The 18,123-nt window shown below is 38.1% G+C and overlaps 1 protein-coding gene across 1 annotated transcript in view; it reads left to right on the top strand.

The window, feature by feature from the left end:
- The window catches only part of TMC1 (transmembrane channel like 1), a 72,036-nt gene that overhangs the window by 26,462 nt on the left and 27,451 nt on the right, over nt 1-18,123 (top strand). The window contains exons 6-8 of the mRNA XM_071448651.1: nt 1,559-1,699; nt 14,407-14,497; nt 15,250-15,331. Of these exons, the coding sequence (XP_071304752.1) occupies nt 1,559-1,699; nt 14,407-14,497; nt 15,250-15,331 (314 nt within the window). The remainder of the gene's footprint in view (nt 1-1,558; nt 1,700-14,406; nt 14,498-15,249; nt 15,332-18,123) is intronic.

The raw sequence follows: 18,123 nt of genomic DNA, 5'->3' as shown, positions 1-18,123 counted from the left end.
CTCCACAGCTGGGGAGTGTTCGAGGCCAGACTGGATGGGGTCCTGGGCAACCTGATCTAGTGGATGGCATGCTTGCATATGGCAGAGAGGGTTAGAGAGAGATGATTTTTGAGGTTCCTTCCAACCTGGACCATTCTGTGATTCTATGGCTCTATGATAATAAATAGGATTTTAACCTTTAAGAGCAAGGTGACCCTTAGCTATGGAAGCTTCTTTCTTTCCTTTGCTAACTTCTGTCTGAAAGTTTTCAGCTTATCCCCTAATCTTTCCCTATAATTAAGTAAAATTAATGAAGACTATAGGCAGATGACCAATAACAAACTTGTATTTTTCTGTGTTTCAAAAAGTATTTTGCTTCTATTTTATGTCTTTATCTTGAATCCTTTAAGTATTCTTGCTGGTAAACTCTTGTGTCATTTATGCCATTTAGATCTCTAAAAAGACCTGTGTTACCTGTTTTGGTAGAGGAAAAGTTTTATAATTTCTAAATTTTTCAGGAGATAGAACCTATACATTAGGTAATGAATAATTCAGCTCTCACATCAGATCTTGGATATCAAATTCTCAGAAAGGTGAAGTATGAGCTAAAGAGCCTGAAAACTACTGGTTTGATAAAGTCAGAATTAATTTTTCTCCAATCAAGCCAAGAAACCATTAAAAAACCCCAAACAAATCTTCAGTACAGTTTCAAACATTCATAAGACAAAGAAACAGGCAAGCAAATCAACAAAAGAAGCTAAAGAAAGCACAACAAGAACAGACAGAAATGCGTCAAACTGTTATCATCAAGAGATCACTTAGTGGTAGTTGTCACTGTCAGCTTTTTAGGACAGAAAGTCAGTCTATTGATTTCCTTTTTATAATTTTTCTGTTCACTTGCATAAAAAGAAGAAACACTTGTTGCCAATGAATAGCTACATGCTATTACATGAGATGCAAGATTGCTCAAAAGAAAAGGTTATCTATGCAGAATTTAGAAATGTGAATATTGTTTTAATCAGCAATTCTTTGCAAAGATACAACAAACTGATAAATGGATAATGAGTTCAGATCACAGACACAACATACCTGGAGATGCCATTACAATTGCACCTCCTTTCCTTGAATGCTTGCTGAAATGTGGCTTTGAATTTTTTCCCATCTATGAAATATTATTGCCTTGGTAAGTGTATGGGCTGTCATTTGTCTCTACTGTGACATACTGACGTGAAGGAGTTTGCTTTTATGGCTGTAGTTAGAGCATCCTCACTTGACCATAGTGAGTTTGGGTGGGACTCTAAGAAGGATAATTACAGCTGCAGAAACAATGTGACTGTCAGATTTTACCTCAAGAGTGCTGCTCACTGTCCCCCAGCTCTGCATTTTGTATGTAGGCTTTGCCTTTCATACTAAAACTAATAACAAGTCTAAAGGAAGGGTGTCCTCCCTTCTGTGCAAGTGTGAAGGCATTAATATAGCCTCAAATTTAACAGAAATTAACACGAAGTATGTTTTTCTGTGGAAACATCTGTCCTATCTGAGGTTTGGTGATGTTTTTTGTTCCTGCTTTTGTTTGAAGCTCTGATTCTGAATCTGAAGAGGAGCCAATTACAGAGGAGGAATTGGCCAAGCTGAAAGAAGAGGTAGAAGAAAAAAAGAAACTTATTGCCACGCTACGAAACAAGCCATGGAAGATGAAGAAGAAGTTGTCTGTCTTGAAGTATGGTTTGATTTCCATAATGAATGTCTGTTGTTTTGTTCTGCACTGTTTTTCTGAATTTTCACTTAGTTCTGTACCTACTCACAAAATTAACTTCAGACCACAGCTAATCTCTTTTCCCTAGGAGGTATGCTCACCAAAAGTGGAGGTAAATGGTGCTGCAGATCACTGCTTTCTTGTCCCAGTAGAACTGAAATCAAATATGGAAAGCTAAGCTTTTTGTTTTCAGAATTTCCATTACAACCCAGCGCAAATCTTTTCCTTTTCTTCAGTTAGGTTGATGTTGATGAATTCTTCCATTGGTGAGATTAATAGCTCATTAATATCTCTCAGAAAAATTATGAAACTGCAGGACTACATCAAGATTGCTAGAGAGAAAGGAGAGGATTTTTATCCCTAATCTGACTTTAAAGAAAGGAAAAAACATTAGCTTATGGGAAAGCAAACTCCTTGGAAACAGAACTTGTACTTTCACGTATTTTTATTTATGCCACATAGAAGACTGCATTTTGCCCTAGCATACCTATCGCTATATTTACTTGGAAGGCAATAATGAAGTATTTCTTTACATTTAAATTTCCACCAAGCACAGGAACTGAGTAAATGGAGAGAATTTTACTCTTTTCACAAAACTGCTATGCTCCCCTGTTTTTGATAACTAATTTGCTGCAGCAATACCAGGACACCAACAAAACATATCTAGCAGAGAAAGGATGGTCTGTCCTGCAGAGAGTTTTTAATATGAAGAGAAATCACAGATGTGAAATATGGTGTGGAAAGTCCATAGATTTATCCTTTTAGAAGGTAAGGTAATTTTGGAAAGGGTAAACTTGCAAAGAGGTAGTGAAAAGAATCAAACTAGGTAAAAGGAAACAGTATCTGGGAGATGTAGAGTAGAATTGTGAAGGTCAGACAATTTTCACAAAATATAAATGAGCAGATTAGGTTTTGGATAGTCTACAGCTGAAGGATCCCCATGTACATAAACTTAACATTTGTTTATAGTCTTCCTATGGAGAAAGCTTCCATTTTTACAGCCATTCTTCTATCCCATAATTCATAGCAATTCCAAGGAAACTTCGTGACTTGGTATGTCCCTTAGACTATTTTCCATTATTGCTTTTCTATGTGGGCAGTGATAATGCTGCAACATGTAGCTCAAGGATGATCAAGAGACACTTCTGGGCCTTGGGATATCTGGCAAAGAAAGCTGGCACAGAAGTAATTTTTTCCTCTATACTTCTGGTTGTGAGCACTGGTATTGGAGGAAACACTCTATTAATACAATAATTCACAGAAAAATCCTCCTAGAACCTCTGCTGAGGCTCTTGGAGGATGGGGAGGTGATTTGAGACAATAAACACTTCTTCACCAGGGAAAGAACTGCCTGAACAAACCAGCAAACCTTCTGTGATGAAGTTACTACATCAGTGGGCAAATGAAGGGCTGTGGATGTTATTCAGCTGGACTTCTGTAAGGTCTTTGACAGAGTACCCCACAAAATCCTTCTCCTCAAATTTTAAAGATATGGATTAAATGTGTGGACTGTAAGGTTGCTAAGAAATTGTCTGAATTTGTCTGACCAGCTCCCTAGGTCACACCTAGGGAGTTGGTGGTCAATGTCTGCTTGGACAGCCCTTTGGGGGACTTGGGTGTGCTGGTGGATGGAAAGTCAAAGGAAAGCCTACAACGTGGGTTTGCAGCCCAGCAAACCAAACCCAAAGCAGCGTGGCCAAAAGGATGAGGGAAGGGATTCTGCTCCTCTAAACCACTCTAATGAGACCCCACCTGGAATGTGGGGTCCTCAGTACAGGAAAGGCATGAACCTGCTTGAACGGGTCCAGAGGAGGGCCACAGAAATAGTCAGGAGACTGGAACAGCTTTCCTATGAACACAGGCTATGAGAGTTGGGTTGTTCACCCTGGAGAAGAGAAGGCCCTGGAGACACCTTATAGCAGCCTTTCCACACTTAAAGGGGGTTTTTAAGAAAGATGGGAACAGATTTTTATAAGAAGATGTAGTAATTAGACAAGAAGTAATAAAACCTTAAAGAAAAATGGTAATAAAAACTTAGAGAATTTAGTTTCAGACTATATGTAAGGAAGATATTCTCTATAGTGAGGGTGGAGGGGCACTGGATGAAGCTGCCCAGAGAAGCTGTGGATGCCCCATTCGGGAAGTGTCCAAGGACAAGCTGGATGGAGCTCTGCTCAACCTGGCCTGGTGTTCTGCTCATGGCAGAGGGTCTGGAAATACCTGATCTATAAGATTCCTTACAGCCTAAACCATTTAATTATTTTCTGATCCCAGGATATACATGCCAAAATACAGTTATAGAGCGTATTTTCTAGACCCCCTGCTTTTGTAATTGTTTATTTGGAGCCTAAGTTCAACTGAGTTACAAGACAAGACCTGGAGTTTTTATGCAACTTGAAGTAAAATTTTTATCTTATAAATGGGGACTCTATTGTGATTACAGTTACAATAGTATCAGCATATTTTAAGGTATCTATGTTCTGTATTTTAGCAAGTAATTTAAGATTCATAACAGAATCATTAGTCTAACAGATTGGCATTATTGGCATTGCTCTTGTATGTAAGAAAAATGGACACGTGCTGGCTGTAAGTGCCTTAAACTTTTAAATCAATATGTGACTTTTGAATAACCTTGTCTTAGCATTTCTGGCTCTTGAAACTCTTATTGAAACATAGTTAGTAGTAAGTATTTCCTCCTGTCATTTGCTTCTTTCTCTGTGAAGGATTTAGAATATTGTGTGATTTGTGGTGAAAAAACCAAACTATCTCCTTACAGGTAGAAGAGCAAACTGCCCTATTTCTGGAAGTCTTCCAGCTTTCACAATTGAGAGATGCTTCATTGGAGGTTTCTTCTCACCCTTATGATAAATGTTATGTAATTATATAAGCCAACCCCCACTTCCATGTTTGTTCTGTATTAGCATCTTTATTTCCAAAAGTGGAAGAAAAGTGCTATCCAGTAATACTCCTATCCATGACAAAACAAGACCAAAAAATACTTTTTTATATTATTTTGAATGGTTAATATTAACATCAGTTGGGACTTCTAATTTTAAATATTGTTTTTTTAAAAGAAGTGTTGTCAAAACAAACAATTTTGGGAGAAAGATTTAATTTCCAATGAAATTTGTGGTTATAAGAGAGCAAGGCATTTTTTACAATTAAAAATGTTGTTTAAGCATTTTCAAAGGAAAAAATTTTCATGGCTTAAACTGTATATAGTGGGAAAGATGATTTATGCTTAACTCTAGTGATTACTTTGGAAAATGTTAAATATTTTCCTTCATTCTTTGGAAAAATGCATGAATGAACAATCATTTTAGAGCACAGATGTAGAACTAGTTACTCTGCAGAGGATGCCTTCTGTTAAAAAATGGCTGAGCGCTCATTGCAGAAGTGGCATTCTTAATAGAACTACATTGGCTATTTAGATCAACTCTAACTTCTAATTTACATCCCTGTGTCTAAAAAGATGCATTTCAAACAGCACATGATTATTCTCTGAAGAACTGTGACTTGATGAGGATACTGCTCTGATACAGTGTCCCTCTGCAGTTTCAAGTTGAGCTGTATTGATACTGTCAGACTCTAAGCTCACCTTGAGACATTGTGGTCAGATCTTCACATGTCTGGAGATGTGAAAAAAGAGAGGAAGAAGACATGGAGATGAGTGAAAAGATGTTACAACAGCATCCCCACTCTCCTAGGCCCTAAGCAATAGACTTCTGGGCTGGGGACACGCTGGTCTGTGCTGCTGAGTATAGAGAGTCCAGACTTTTTTGTCATTTCTAAGACAAATATTCACCTTCAGAAGAGTTTTCTTGTTCTAGTAATTTTCCTTCTACTGGTTTACATGGTTTGTGAGTATTGTTGCTCTACCTTTTCTATGGGAGATGAGAACTTGCGACATTTCTTCTTGACACTGCCTACTCAGGTCAGCACAAAGTTACCTGAAGAACCACCAGGTGAAAATGATCATTAATTATTACTTGAGAGACTGAAATTTAGAGGGGAATAAACTGATTGATTGACTGATTGACAGAGACCCTTGGGAGTCAGTCCTGAAGGGCAAAGAAGTCCAGGAAGGATGAATATGCTTTAAAAAGGAAAATGTTAAATATTCAGGAACAGGCTGTCCCCATATGCAGGAAGGGAAAAGGCCAGGCCATTAGGGAAAAGGCCAGGCTGGTTAATATTAGGCCTGATCTCAGGACAAAAAGAGAATCTATTTTTTCTGGAAGGAGGGACAGATAACTTGGGAGGTCTACCAGGATGCCACAAGTTCATGTAGGGAGAACAGCCAAAGCCTTACTAGAACCTGATTGGCCTCTACTTTTAAAGACAATAAAATTTTTCTATAAAGACTTTTGAAGTAATTGGAAGGTAAAAGAGTGTCTCCATTGCTTGTTGAATGCGAAGGGTAGTGTACTGACAGGGAGTGAGAAAAAGGCAGAGGTACTTAATGCCTTCTTTGTCTCAGTCATCAGTATCAAAACCAGTTTTCCTTATGATAGCCAGCTCCTTGAGCAAGAAGTTGGTGATGGGGAAATGAGTGACACCGCCACAATCCAGGAGGAGATGGTTAGTGTCCTGCTATGCCAATTAGATGTGCACAAGTCTACGTGTTCTGGTGGGATCCACCCCACAGGAATAAGAGAAGTGGTGACAGAACCAAAACACATTCAATCACCTACCAGCAGTCCTGGTTAACTGGAGAAGTTTGAGCTGACTAACACTCAACATGTAACACTCGTCTACAAGGAGGATCAGAAGGATGATCTGGGGAATTACAGGCCTGTCAGCCTAACCTCAGTTCCTGGCAATTTATGGAAAACATTATCCTGAGTGCTGTTATGCAGGACAATCAGGAGATCAAGCCCAGATGACATGGACTGATGAAAAGGCAGGTTGTGGTTGGCCAAACTGATCACTTTCTATGACAAAGTGACCTGCTTAGTATAAGAAGGGAAGCCTGTGGATGTCATCTATCTAGACTTCAATAAAGCATTTGATAAAGTCTACCAAAGCATCCTTCCAGAAAAATGGGCTTGGATGGGTGCACTAGGGTAAAAACTAGCTGCTTTTCTGGGCCCTGAGAGTGGTGGTGAGTGGAGCTAAACCCAACTGATGGCCAGTCACTAGTGGTGCTCCCCACAGCTGTGTTTTGGGGTCACTATTGTCTAACATTTTTATTGATGATCTGGGCATGGAAATTGACTGTACCCTCATTGAATTTGCAGATGATATTGAGTTGGGCGGGGGTGCTGGTCTGCTTGAGGGCAGGAAGGCTCTGCAGAGGGACAGGTTCAATCAGGGGGCTGAGGACAACTGCAGGAGGTTCAACAAGGCCAAGTGCTGTGTCTTGCACCGGGGTTGCAGCAGGCCCTGTGCAGTGCTACAATCTTGGGGTGAGGTGGCTTGAGAGCTGATCTTTGGAAAGGAACTTGGGGGCTGCTGTTTGAACATGAGCCAGCAGTGTGCCCGGTGGCCAAGAAGGCCAGTGGCACCCTGGCCTGCGTCTAGAACAGCGTGGCCGGCAGGACAAGGGCAGGGATCGAGCCCCGGGACCGGGCACTGGGGAGGCCTCACCTCAAGTCTGTGCTCAGTTCTGGGCCCCTCACTTTAAAAGGGACACTGAGGGGCTGGAGCCTGTCCAGTGAAGGGCAACAAGGCTCCTGAAAGGACTGGAGAACATCTCTCATGAGGGACAGCTGAGGGAGTTGGAGTTGTTTAATCTCAAGAAGAGGAGGCTCAGAGGGGACCTCATTGCTTTTTGCAGCTCCCTGTAAGGGGCTGAGGTGAGTCGGGGCCTAAATCTGATACAGTGCCTGCAGTGAGAGGACAAGAGGGAATGGCCTCAGGCTGAGACAAGGGAGAGTCAAATTAGATACTAGAAAAAGCTTTTTTGCTGCTGGGGTGGTCATGCTTTGGAATAGGATGCACCAAGGAGGTGGTGGAGTCACCATCCCTGGAGATTTTCAAGAGACATCTGGATCTGGTGTTTGGTGATGTGGTTTAGTGGTTTTGGGGTTACAGTGGTAGTGCTGGGTGGATGGATGCACATAAGGTCCCTTAAAGGGCTCTCCCGACCTTGACCATTCTATGATTCTGTGATTTTTTGATTAGAAGAAGGCACTGAAAAAAAACCCAAACAAACTAATGGGCCAGAGCTTCAACTGTTGCAAGCTGGAAAATCTTCAGGGAAATCTATCACAGTTTCAGTCTGGATTTTGGAAACCACATGCTTGTTTGTACATTTTTCTGATGGAGTTTTGCACCAATATGAAGAAAAGGGAAGAGTTTAAATACTGTGCTTGCCTCTGGTATACTCATCTCACTTCTCTTATTAGTGCTCATGGCGCTTTAGATAGACAAAATTCTGTGCTACAAAAGCACAAATTCCATTAGTAACTGAACAGTTTGTATCCAACAGCAATGCTTATTATGGTAACATATAATTAGAGAACTGAGTGCATGAACCCAGAGATGTGCCAACTTGTTCTTTAAAGTTACACCACAAGACAGTTAGTACACTATCAAAACAAGTGAAATAACAAGTTACATAAAAAAAGATAGTAAAACATCAAGTTTAGGCTTTTTGAAGGGCTTCCAATTAAACACATGTCATAAGGAAAGATGGGAGAACTAATTTTTTTCCCCTAGAAAAATCAGTGCAGTGCAGAATCTATTCTTTGCTTAGAATTATAGAACAGTTTGAGTTGGAAGGGCCCTTAATATTAAATTTATTCCAACCCACCTGCCATTGGAAGGGACACCTTTCTGTAGACCAGGTTGCTCAGAGCCCCATCCAGCCTGGCCACAGATACTTCCAGGAATAGGGCATCCACAACTTCTCTAGACAACCTGTGACAACACTTCACCATCCTCACAGTAAAGAATTTCTTCCTAATATCTAATACAAACTTATTCTATCTCAGTTGAAAGACTTTCCCCCATGACCCATCACTACAGCCTCTCACAAGAAGTCCCTCCCCTTTCTTGCAGGTCCCCTTCAGGTACTAGAAGGCTGTAATTTGGTCACCTTGAAACATTTTCTTTTCCAGGCTATGCAAACCCAGTTCTTTCAGGCTTTCCTCATAGGAGGCTGGCTCCATCCTTCTAACCAAGTTACTCTAGGAGCAACCTGGCAGTTCTCCTTTGGACTAGCTCCAACAGGTTGATGTGGTTCCCTTTTCCACTGATGTGGTCACTGCATCATAGCAGACCACATGCTAGGGACAGAATACATTATGGTGATTGTTCAGTATTTTTCTAGCATAATTAATTTTATTACAGGACTTGGACTGCCTATCAAGATAAATGAATTGGAAATAAGAACTTTTATAAGCATACAAACCCAAAGATGTATGAGATGCACATGTGAGATGGTGGAAATTTCTCATCTTTTGTTGGACTCCTTGTAATCCCATCAATCAGTATTTCATCTCTCTTACTGTGGGTAGATTGACAGTCCTGGAGGCCAGACTGGCTGTCTTGGAGGCCAGCTGGGTATTAAATAACAATATAATTTGCCCACTATTATTGCTGAGCTGCTTTTCAAGTGATCTGTGCCCAACATTTGTTTTGAAGTCTGTTTTCAGCCAATCTTCTAAGACTTACAAAAGTCCTGGACAATCAACATTTCTTTTTATTGCACTTTTAGTTCTTAGAGTCTGAAACTTTCCTGAACTGTTACTGAAAAATGTGATTAGTCCACTCAAATCATATTCATTAGCAACAAGCTCTAAGAGCTGTAATGCATCCCCTCTGCAGCACAGAAGTGCCAGAGGTACTGTACACCTAGCACTTTGGAAGCTGTAACTCCACACCTTGTATTAATAATTAACTCAGGATTCTCTGGGACAATAATGCCTGGCCCCCTGAAACATTTATTGGTTCTTGCATCTGTAATTCAATTAATAAGCTTTCTCTAAAGCTTCTGTAAATTCACAGTTAGCTAGTGGGGGACACTTTGGCCTATCTTGTGATACAGATAATTTACCTCTAACACATGATACCAGTGATTACAAAGCTTGGTTTTGTTGGTCTGCGTTGTTTTTGACACATCCTCATGTTTGTTAAATCACAATACTTCCAAGTGGGCATGAATATGTATACATGTACTTTTGTTTTTTGTTGTGGCTTCTAAAGTATTTCTAAGAGTTGCCTATTCTTCCTGTTATTTATAGCACAAAAGAAACGGAGGAAAGGTAAAAATTTGACAGAAATCCACAGGGTTGTACAAATAAAGGTATTAGACATCAAGGTAGAAACCTTAGTTAAGTAATCTGTTGAACTATATTTAAGATGAACATGTATCACAGACATGGAAAGGACATGGCAAGCCTAGTCCCTGACTGAATGGTGCCAAGTTGATGCTGAACTTTTAAGGTCAGGAGATTTAAGTAACTTACAAACAGAAGTCATGAGTAATCTGCCTCAGAGCTGGTGGGGGAAGATAAGATGAGGAGAGAAAACGCATATTCTGTTTGATGGCTCCAGCATCATAAGCAATATGAAAATGTTATTTAGAATGTTATTGGTAAAACTACGAAAATGTAAGATATGCCTGTAGAACATCAAAGGTAACTTGATTTCTTTTATTCCAACAGTGAAAAAATACTTCCACTATTCTTTCACAAAGTAATTTCTGTAATTTTTCAATTTCATAACAATAATACAAAACAATTTAGATTGGAAAAGAGCCTAATGACCATCGAGTCCAGCCATTAACACAGCACTGTCAAGTCCATCTCTAGTCCAAGTCCCTCATCATGACATTTACACATTTTATCAAAACCTCCAGGGATGGTGATTCAATCACTTACCTGGGCAGCCTGTTCCAATGCTTGACAACTTTTGGTGAAGAAACTTTCTGTAATATCTAATCTAAACGTCCTCTGAAACCATTTGAGACTGTTTCTTGTCCTGTTTCTTGTACCTGGAAGAAAAGACTGATTCCCTCTTCACTACAACCTCCTTTGAGGAGGGAAAGTGGCTGAGGGTGCCTTTGATCTCCTCCTCCAGACATCAATAGAGCAGGACTGCCCGCAGTACTGAGCCCTAGAGAACACTGGTGCAACTGGATGACAGATGGATTTAACTCCATTCACTCTGTTCTCTTTTGCCCATATAGCACGTGCTACTCTTTTATTAATTATGTGGTGATTATTAACTATTGTGATGATTTTGGCCATTACTTCACAAGAATTGGAAACATTATTGCTGCCATTTTTAATGCATGTTTGAAATATCTTCTTGTCATGATCTGTGTGCATTAATGGTCAATGCATTAATACCAGCAATTCTATTAATAAAAAAAATAAATTAAAGTTCATTGTTATTAGACCAGAATAAATGAAAATGAAAGTGAAAATGATACTGCAAGTCCGCCATTCGGACTTAGCAATTATACAACAAACTTTTCAGAATGGGAAAGCCATTTATTAAGAAAATGAAAGTGTAAGTTGCTTCATGCTTCTATGATGAAACATGAAAATATCTTCATAAATATTCTGCACATGTGGATCCAACAGTTTTCTTGGTCCAGTCTTTCTTGTGCAACTCAGTTGACTGCACTTGAAACCACTCAGTAAGAAATGGCTGTTTGTGATGCAATGATGAACTTAATCCAATGCAGAGAAACCAAATGAAAATCAGTGAAAATAATGTTATAAAACATTTAGGAATGATGGGGTGCAAGGAGAGAGGAAATTTCAGCCACTGGTAAAGCAGAATCCAGGGAAGCATTCAAGAGCATCAGCAGCATAAGATCTATAGTCCAGATCACCACCTCCAGAAAGCAATTTCTTGGTTTGTCCTGAAGAAAAAGCTTAAATACTGATTACACTTGAAAGATTGCATTTTAGGGGTCCAGGAGGCAGATGAGGATAAGAAAAACTAATTCCAGTAGAAAACCTTACAGTAGTAATTTAAAACAATTCAAAAAGGGGTTTAAGATAAATTTTTTTTAGGAATTTGATAGTGGAAAATTCCTTCCTGTTTTGGCTTAGCCTTATTTTGTATCAGAACAAGTTTGTGGAGAGCTTGAGTGTTTCACCTATAGATGTAAAAAGTACTCATATATGCTATTAAGGATTTTTAATGTATTTATTGCTGTTTTCACATAATGTTCTTAAATTTCTAACTTATTGCTCCACTCTAAAAAAAACCCTGACTTAAAATTTGAAAATTTCATATTCTGCAGCATAACATAACCAGTGACTGAAAACACAAGATTTCTACTCTGTAGGTTTTGATTTCAGAAAATTTTCATGAACAAGCCTGAATTACCCAGTGATAGAAGTGATTGTAGAATACAGTATGCTGACCAGGGAGATTGGTAGGTATGCAGTTTATTGAGTCTTCCTGCTTTTATGGCACTGTTCCAGCACTGTCTGCTGAATTTGGGAGGAAGCTGCCATCTGCTGTCAGGATGCCTTTATATCTGTTGACAGAGCAGTAAGATTGTGGATCCTGAGGCTTGGGTTTAAAGGCAACCCTTGGACACAGGTTTCCTGAAGCAGAATTAATCTGTTTTCTACTACTTACTTGGAAGTGCTGAAATGTAATTGATTTTTCAGAGAATCAAAATGAAAAAATGATATGTGAGCAGTGTGTTGTAAAGGACTCAGAGTGGCTTTGAAAATAAAGAATCACCAATCAGTGTCAGTACTAGCTAAATACAGAAAGATCAGATGTAACGATCCAGAATACAAATGTGATCTAGAAGCACAAGATTGGAAATAAAGGATCTACACCTTTAAAAGTACACTGACTTGATCCTCAAGAAACATGTTTGATCTGATCAATAGGTGGGCTCTGTGGCTGTGGGGGTGGCTGGGTATTTTTATCTTTTCTAATCTGAATCTTCACTTTTGCTATAGAGAGAAAAAAAAGGTGATTAGATTAGCATTTATAGTTTCAAATGCTGGAAAATGCATGCAGTAGTCCTGAGAAGGCCAGGTGAACTTACACTGGCCCTGATGTTTCACCAGCAGGGTTTGGGTGAAAGCACTTGGAAGGGGAGAGTTCTCGGAGGACTCTCAAATAAGGAAAGTTCTCAATGACTGAAAATGAAATTCAAAAACACAATTTTGCACTTATGTGTGCTTATCCTTGGTACTGCAAGTTAAAGCAACTGTTGCAGTGGATGTCTAAGTTGTGAAAAGCTTTGATAGATCTTCAGACTGACGATTACCCTAAGCATTTGCAGTTACTAAAAATACACAGCTACTTTTATAGATGTTGAGATTTTTAACCATTAAATTAGAAAAGTTATGTCATGGCTAATGGCCTTCTTCTCATATAATTTTAATTCTCTTGTATCTCAACTACACTGCTATACTGTCATTAGCGCTGCCAGATTTTGCTGTTTAAAACTATGTTTTTCCTTTCTTGTATAAAATATATGAGCAGAAAATATTAGCATGATAATTAATTTCACTTGGTAAACTTATCTGTAGCAGTTCTGAAAGAAAGAAAAGTGCATCAACATCAATATGCATCACAATTAGTATTTTCCCAATAGTCTACCTTCTCCCAGATGCTTTGGGCAATACAATATAATAATAATAAACATAATATAGAGTGCTTTGAAGTTATACAGTGTGACAACAAAACAGTTTACAGCATTGTGCGTACACTGAGAGTTAAGAATCCTTAGTCTGTTGTCCAGTGGTTTAGGACATTTAGCCTATAGAGCACATTTTCTCAGGAGAGACATAGTGGAAAGTCATACATGAAAATTGGATTAAATAGAGGAAACATTAGAATGCACTGGACCTCATTTCTTTATTGTTTTTATCCATGGGCTTTATGCATTTTAAAAAGAGTTTCAAACTCTTCCTTTCATCTTTATATTATTTAAATTATATCTCTATAGGCAAAATTTTAGCCTTTTGGGGACCAGTGTCTGAAAGAAATTACTGTGGGAATGGTACAGCTAGAGAAGATACATACAGAAATTCAGAAGGGCTAAATTAAATGTAGTATTGAGGGGGTGTGCAAAAGGAACCAGAATTCTAGTGTACACATCTCTGTCCATGGGAATGCATCCTAAGCTGAGAAAACAGAGGGGAGAGGGTCAAAGGTATCCAGAGCATGACTAAGACACAAAAGAGATAAAATGTTGGTAATTAAAATGGTTATTCACTTTTATTCACTATCAAAGAAGAGAACAAGGAAGAACTTAGAAGAGTAGGAAAAAGCAAAGGATTACAGAAAGCAAGAAAGGTGATCACAGCCAAGGACCCACAATGTCTCATGAAGATGCTTCTTTCTTCTTTTGGAATAACTGTCAGAATAACAGGAATAACTGTTTGTGCATCACATAAATAGGCAGTAGCTGAACTGCAAAAGGCAGATTACTGACTTACTGTGATTAAACATATTTAGTAACCTTGACTGGACAAAGGCAGATCTGAGAGCTCCAAATATGTTTAGCTCCAAATATGTATTAGATCAGGTGAATGAAGTTGCTTGTATTTTTGCATTACATACACATTACATATAGAGTCTTCTGCAAAATACAAAAATACTGAGCTTTTAGTTCAAACATTACTAAGGTAACAAGATTTTATGAGGAGAAAAAAGAAAACATTATTATGATAGAGACAATATAAAATTTACTATAACATAATCTATATCTCTCTTTTGCCTTCATTTTCCAGGGAAGCACAGCTTTTTGTTGAGAAGTTTGAAGGTGCTCTTGGAAAAGGAAAAGGAAAAAAATTCTATGCATACAAAGTGATGATGACCAAGGTAAACTGATTGTTTCACTAACTTCCTGTAAAGCTAATGGGAAGCCTTCTGGAGATTATTGCCATGGGTACTCATCTTCCACAGTAGAGTTCCTTGTCTCTCTATGGATTTTAAACTTTTGTTTTCACTGCTCTTGCATGAAAATATTTCTAATGAAAGCTTATGGTTTGATTTTTGAAACTTGTCATCAAAACAAAAATCAGCTGTTTTACAGGAGTTTGCAAGGGTTCAATATCTTGTGAAAGCTAATTTGTCTTTATGTGCATTGGGTGTTTGTGTGGACTGAATCCAAAGTTCAGTTTTTCCCTTGAGACAGCCTTCTGTAAAAGAGAAAGAGAAAGAGAAAGAGAAAGAGAAAGAGAAAGAGAAAGAGAAGAAAAAATGAGAAAAAAATGAAAAAAGAGAAAAAAGAAAAAGAAAAAGAAAAAGAAAAAGAAAAAGAAAAAGAAAAAGAAAAAGAAAAAAGAAAAAGAAAAGAAAAAGAAAAAGAGAAAAAAAAAAGATTTTCATGAAAGGAAGTGATTAGGTAATAATTCTTCTTGTGGTAGAAATAGGAGCTTCACACAAATCCAGTAGAAGACTTTAAAATAAACAAAAGGAGATGGCTCTTCACAAACAATTACTTTGTGGATTCTGCCAATGGATTTTGTGGATGATTAAGGGGTTACATTAGCTCAAGAAGAACTGAGCATCTGGGCACTGAGATAATGCTGTGGTTTTTGTTTTTTTTTCTTTTCTCTGACTCTTTCCAGAAATGGATGAAATTTCAAAGAGATTTTGAAAATTTTAAGACAGCCTGCATACCCTGGGAAATGAAAATTAAGGAGATTGAAAGTAAGTAAGTAAGAATAGGATTTAGCATGATATTTCTGATGTCTGCCAAATGATAATTTTTTTTAGTATATGCGTCTGTATTCAATGTATAGTTTAAAATCAATGAGTATTTATTTTTTCACTAATATTTATTAAGCTTGATAATATAACTAGTTGAAAATTTTCTTCAGAGGATATCACTTTACCGATTAAAATTGTCACTATATAGGTAGCAGTTAAAGAGCCAGTGTTGAAATTAATCCTAGAAAAGTTTAATTGGGATTTAGCCATTCACTTTATTCACCTTCACTTTATTTTGTCTATATTTATTTTTTACAGATTATACTATATAGACTATACTGCAAATATTTCAATTATTTATGCCTCTTTTTTTCATAATCTTGAGCTTCATGTAAGTTTTCTTTCTCTCATTTTCAGGCACATAATAAAACACAGAGAGTGCAATATTGGTCTTGGATGCCCCATATAGGAATGAGGCAGTGTAGTTAGTACTAAGGGTAGATTTGAGAGTAGGGGTCTGTCACAATTCAGTTTTGTGTTCAAGTGATGAATGGTGAGCTCCCTTCTTCAAGACGCAAGTCCCTTATAGAACAGGGAGACTGGTTTCAGAACAAAGGGTATCAAGCTCTGCTGTGCTGTATCCTCATGCGGACAATAAGTGAATCTAATGCTGGGGCTCTGATGTTTAAAGGAGAAGCTGACTAATGTATGATATATTTATATTTAAAAAATTCAAATGCTTCTTTTCTTTACAGAACAGATATTCAGTATTATCTGTGCAAAAGGACTTTATGGGAATCACACAGACCTGTGTTGGGACAGGGCGACTCCTATTCCACTGATGAAATTTATAAAATGCACACCAATCTTCATGCCAATGCCTTATGTGGTGAGGCTGTGGGTGCAGCAAATGATGGCTAAAGTCTACTTAGAACAATTTCATTCATACGCAGAACATGTTGCACCTCAGAGTGGATTAGAAATACTGGTGAAACTCGGACTGGTTTTGTTCACAGCTAGTGCAGTCCATTTGTGACATTTTCCGTGTTCCCTGTCACAGGCCCCTGTTTGGCTCTTCCCACTCTGAAAATGCAGCTGCGGGCAGTCATGGCCAAATTGTCCTCATCCATAGTTAAGCTTTTTACTTACCAGAGGTGTCTGTTCTTGCCTGATTGGTGAAAAAGAATAAAGCACATGAGTTGTCTGTGCATTGGCTTGCAGTAACTATACCGATGCAGGTATTCCAACACATTACCTCACTGTAAATGTTCCAAATGGATGCATAGCAGAGGTTTCATCAGGGTAACTGATACAAGAACCATAACTCAATGCATGAAAAGAAGGTATTCCCAATACTACAGGGCTATTAGGATTTGAGCACAGGAAATAATGGGGCATGGAGAGGTCTACAAAAGTAACCTGAAATCAGAAATATTCATAATTTCCTGCACTGTATTTTTTGAGTCCGTAGCGTCCCCCAAGGGCTATAGTTTGGTTATAATTGGGTAATCTGCATCTCACAACCAGATAGACTAACTCAAAGTCTCTTGATTTATACCTCTCTCCAGACTTCCCAGTATGTTGGTTGCTGCTAAGATTGGCCACTTCACACAAAATTACAAAATGATGGTTTAATTCTGAACTATGAATAAAGTAGATTCAAAATACTGAAATTCTTGACAGAATGGCTTGTTCCTCCCTTTGCACAGCTGTGATAAATGTCTCTTAGTCCTCCTCTTTTTATATTTTGGTATTATACCCATTTAAGTGTATTAAATTTTCTACCAACTGAGCTGTTACAGTAATATATGCATATATGAATATATGCATCCCAAATAGCACAAGATATATTAACTTCATATTACAGACTGAAAGAATGTGTTATATGTCTGCAAAAGAGTTTGGGAATAATGATATAAATAAGTGTCTCTGAACAGAGAGATTTACTTTTCATTTGCAATCAGTGTGCTCCAGGCTGCCAAACTAGACTGTGTATAAAAAACCTATTTAAAGGTCATTTTTTCCTGTGAAAATGAATGGTAATGGAACTGAAACCTAATACTTTTCTAACTGACAGCTCTCCTATAGTCAGCAGAACTGTGTTAAAGCAAACTGGGGTTGAATCTGAGCTTTTATTTTTGTTTGGCCTGACTTACAGAGCATGGGTCAAAACAGGCTTTTGGTTCTCAGTGCTTCCCCTCCAGCCTGTAATCTGTGCACAGGTCTGGGTCAGGGGTGCCTCAGGTCAAAAACTTCACCTAGAAATGGGATTGCCTGCACACCTGGCTACAGATGGAGCACATAAACAGAAGATAAGAGAAAGAAAGGGTACAAACACTTGCAGTTAATGTTTTTCATCTCTAGTGAAAAAAAGTCTGGTCAGCACTCTAATAACAGCACTGGCAAGTGTTTTATCATCTTGGAACGACTTTCCTTGCTGGCTAATTCTGCACTGCTTCCCATTAAAACTGGGCTGGTTCTGGTTTAGCATGTCAAGAATGCTTAAAATCCACATCAGACAGAAAAAAAGATAAAAATTGAAACATACTTCTAGAGATTACGTAATAATAGCAAGCATCACAGCTTTTGTATGACCCTAGAAAGTCTATTTAACTAATAGTTTTATATTTTTGTTCTTGTTTTTTCAGCCATCTCAAGACACCTAGTATGCAATATGCAAAAAAATTATTAGAATTATGGTAATAAAGAAAATAATTAAAATAAATTAAATTTAGAATTAATTGGAATTTAAAATTAATTAAAATTTGAATCCATCAAATGTGTAAAAGCCT

The sequence above is a fragment of the Agelaius tricolor genome, unplaced genomic scaffold, assembly GCF_023055355.1.
Source record: "Agelaius tricolor isolate 1412-34295 unplaced genomic scaffold, bAgeTri1.0.p SCAF_27, whole genome shotgun sequence".
In the NCBI taxonomy this organism is placed as follows: domain Eukaryota; kingdom Metazoa; phylum Chordata; class Aves; order Passeriformes; family Icteridae; genus Agelaius; species Agelaius tricolor.
The sequence above is the reverse complement of the archived record's forward strand: the minus strand, read 5'-3'. Positions and strand labels throughout refer to the sequence as shown.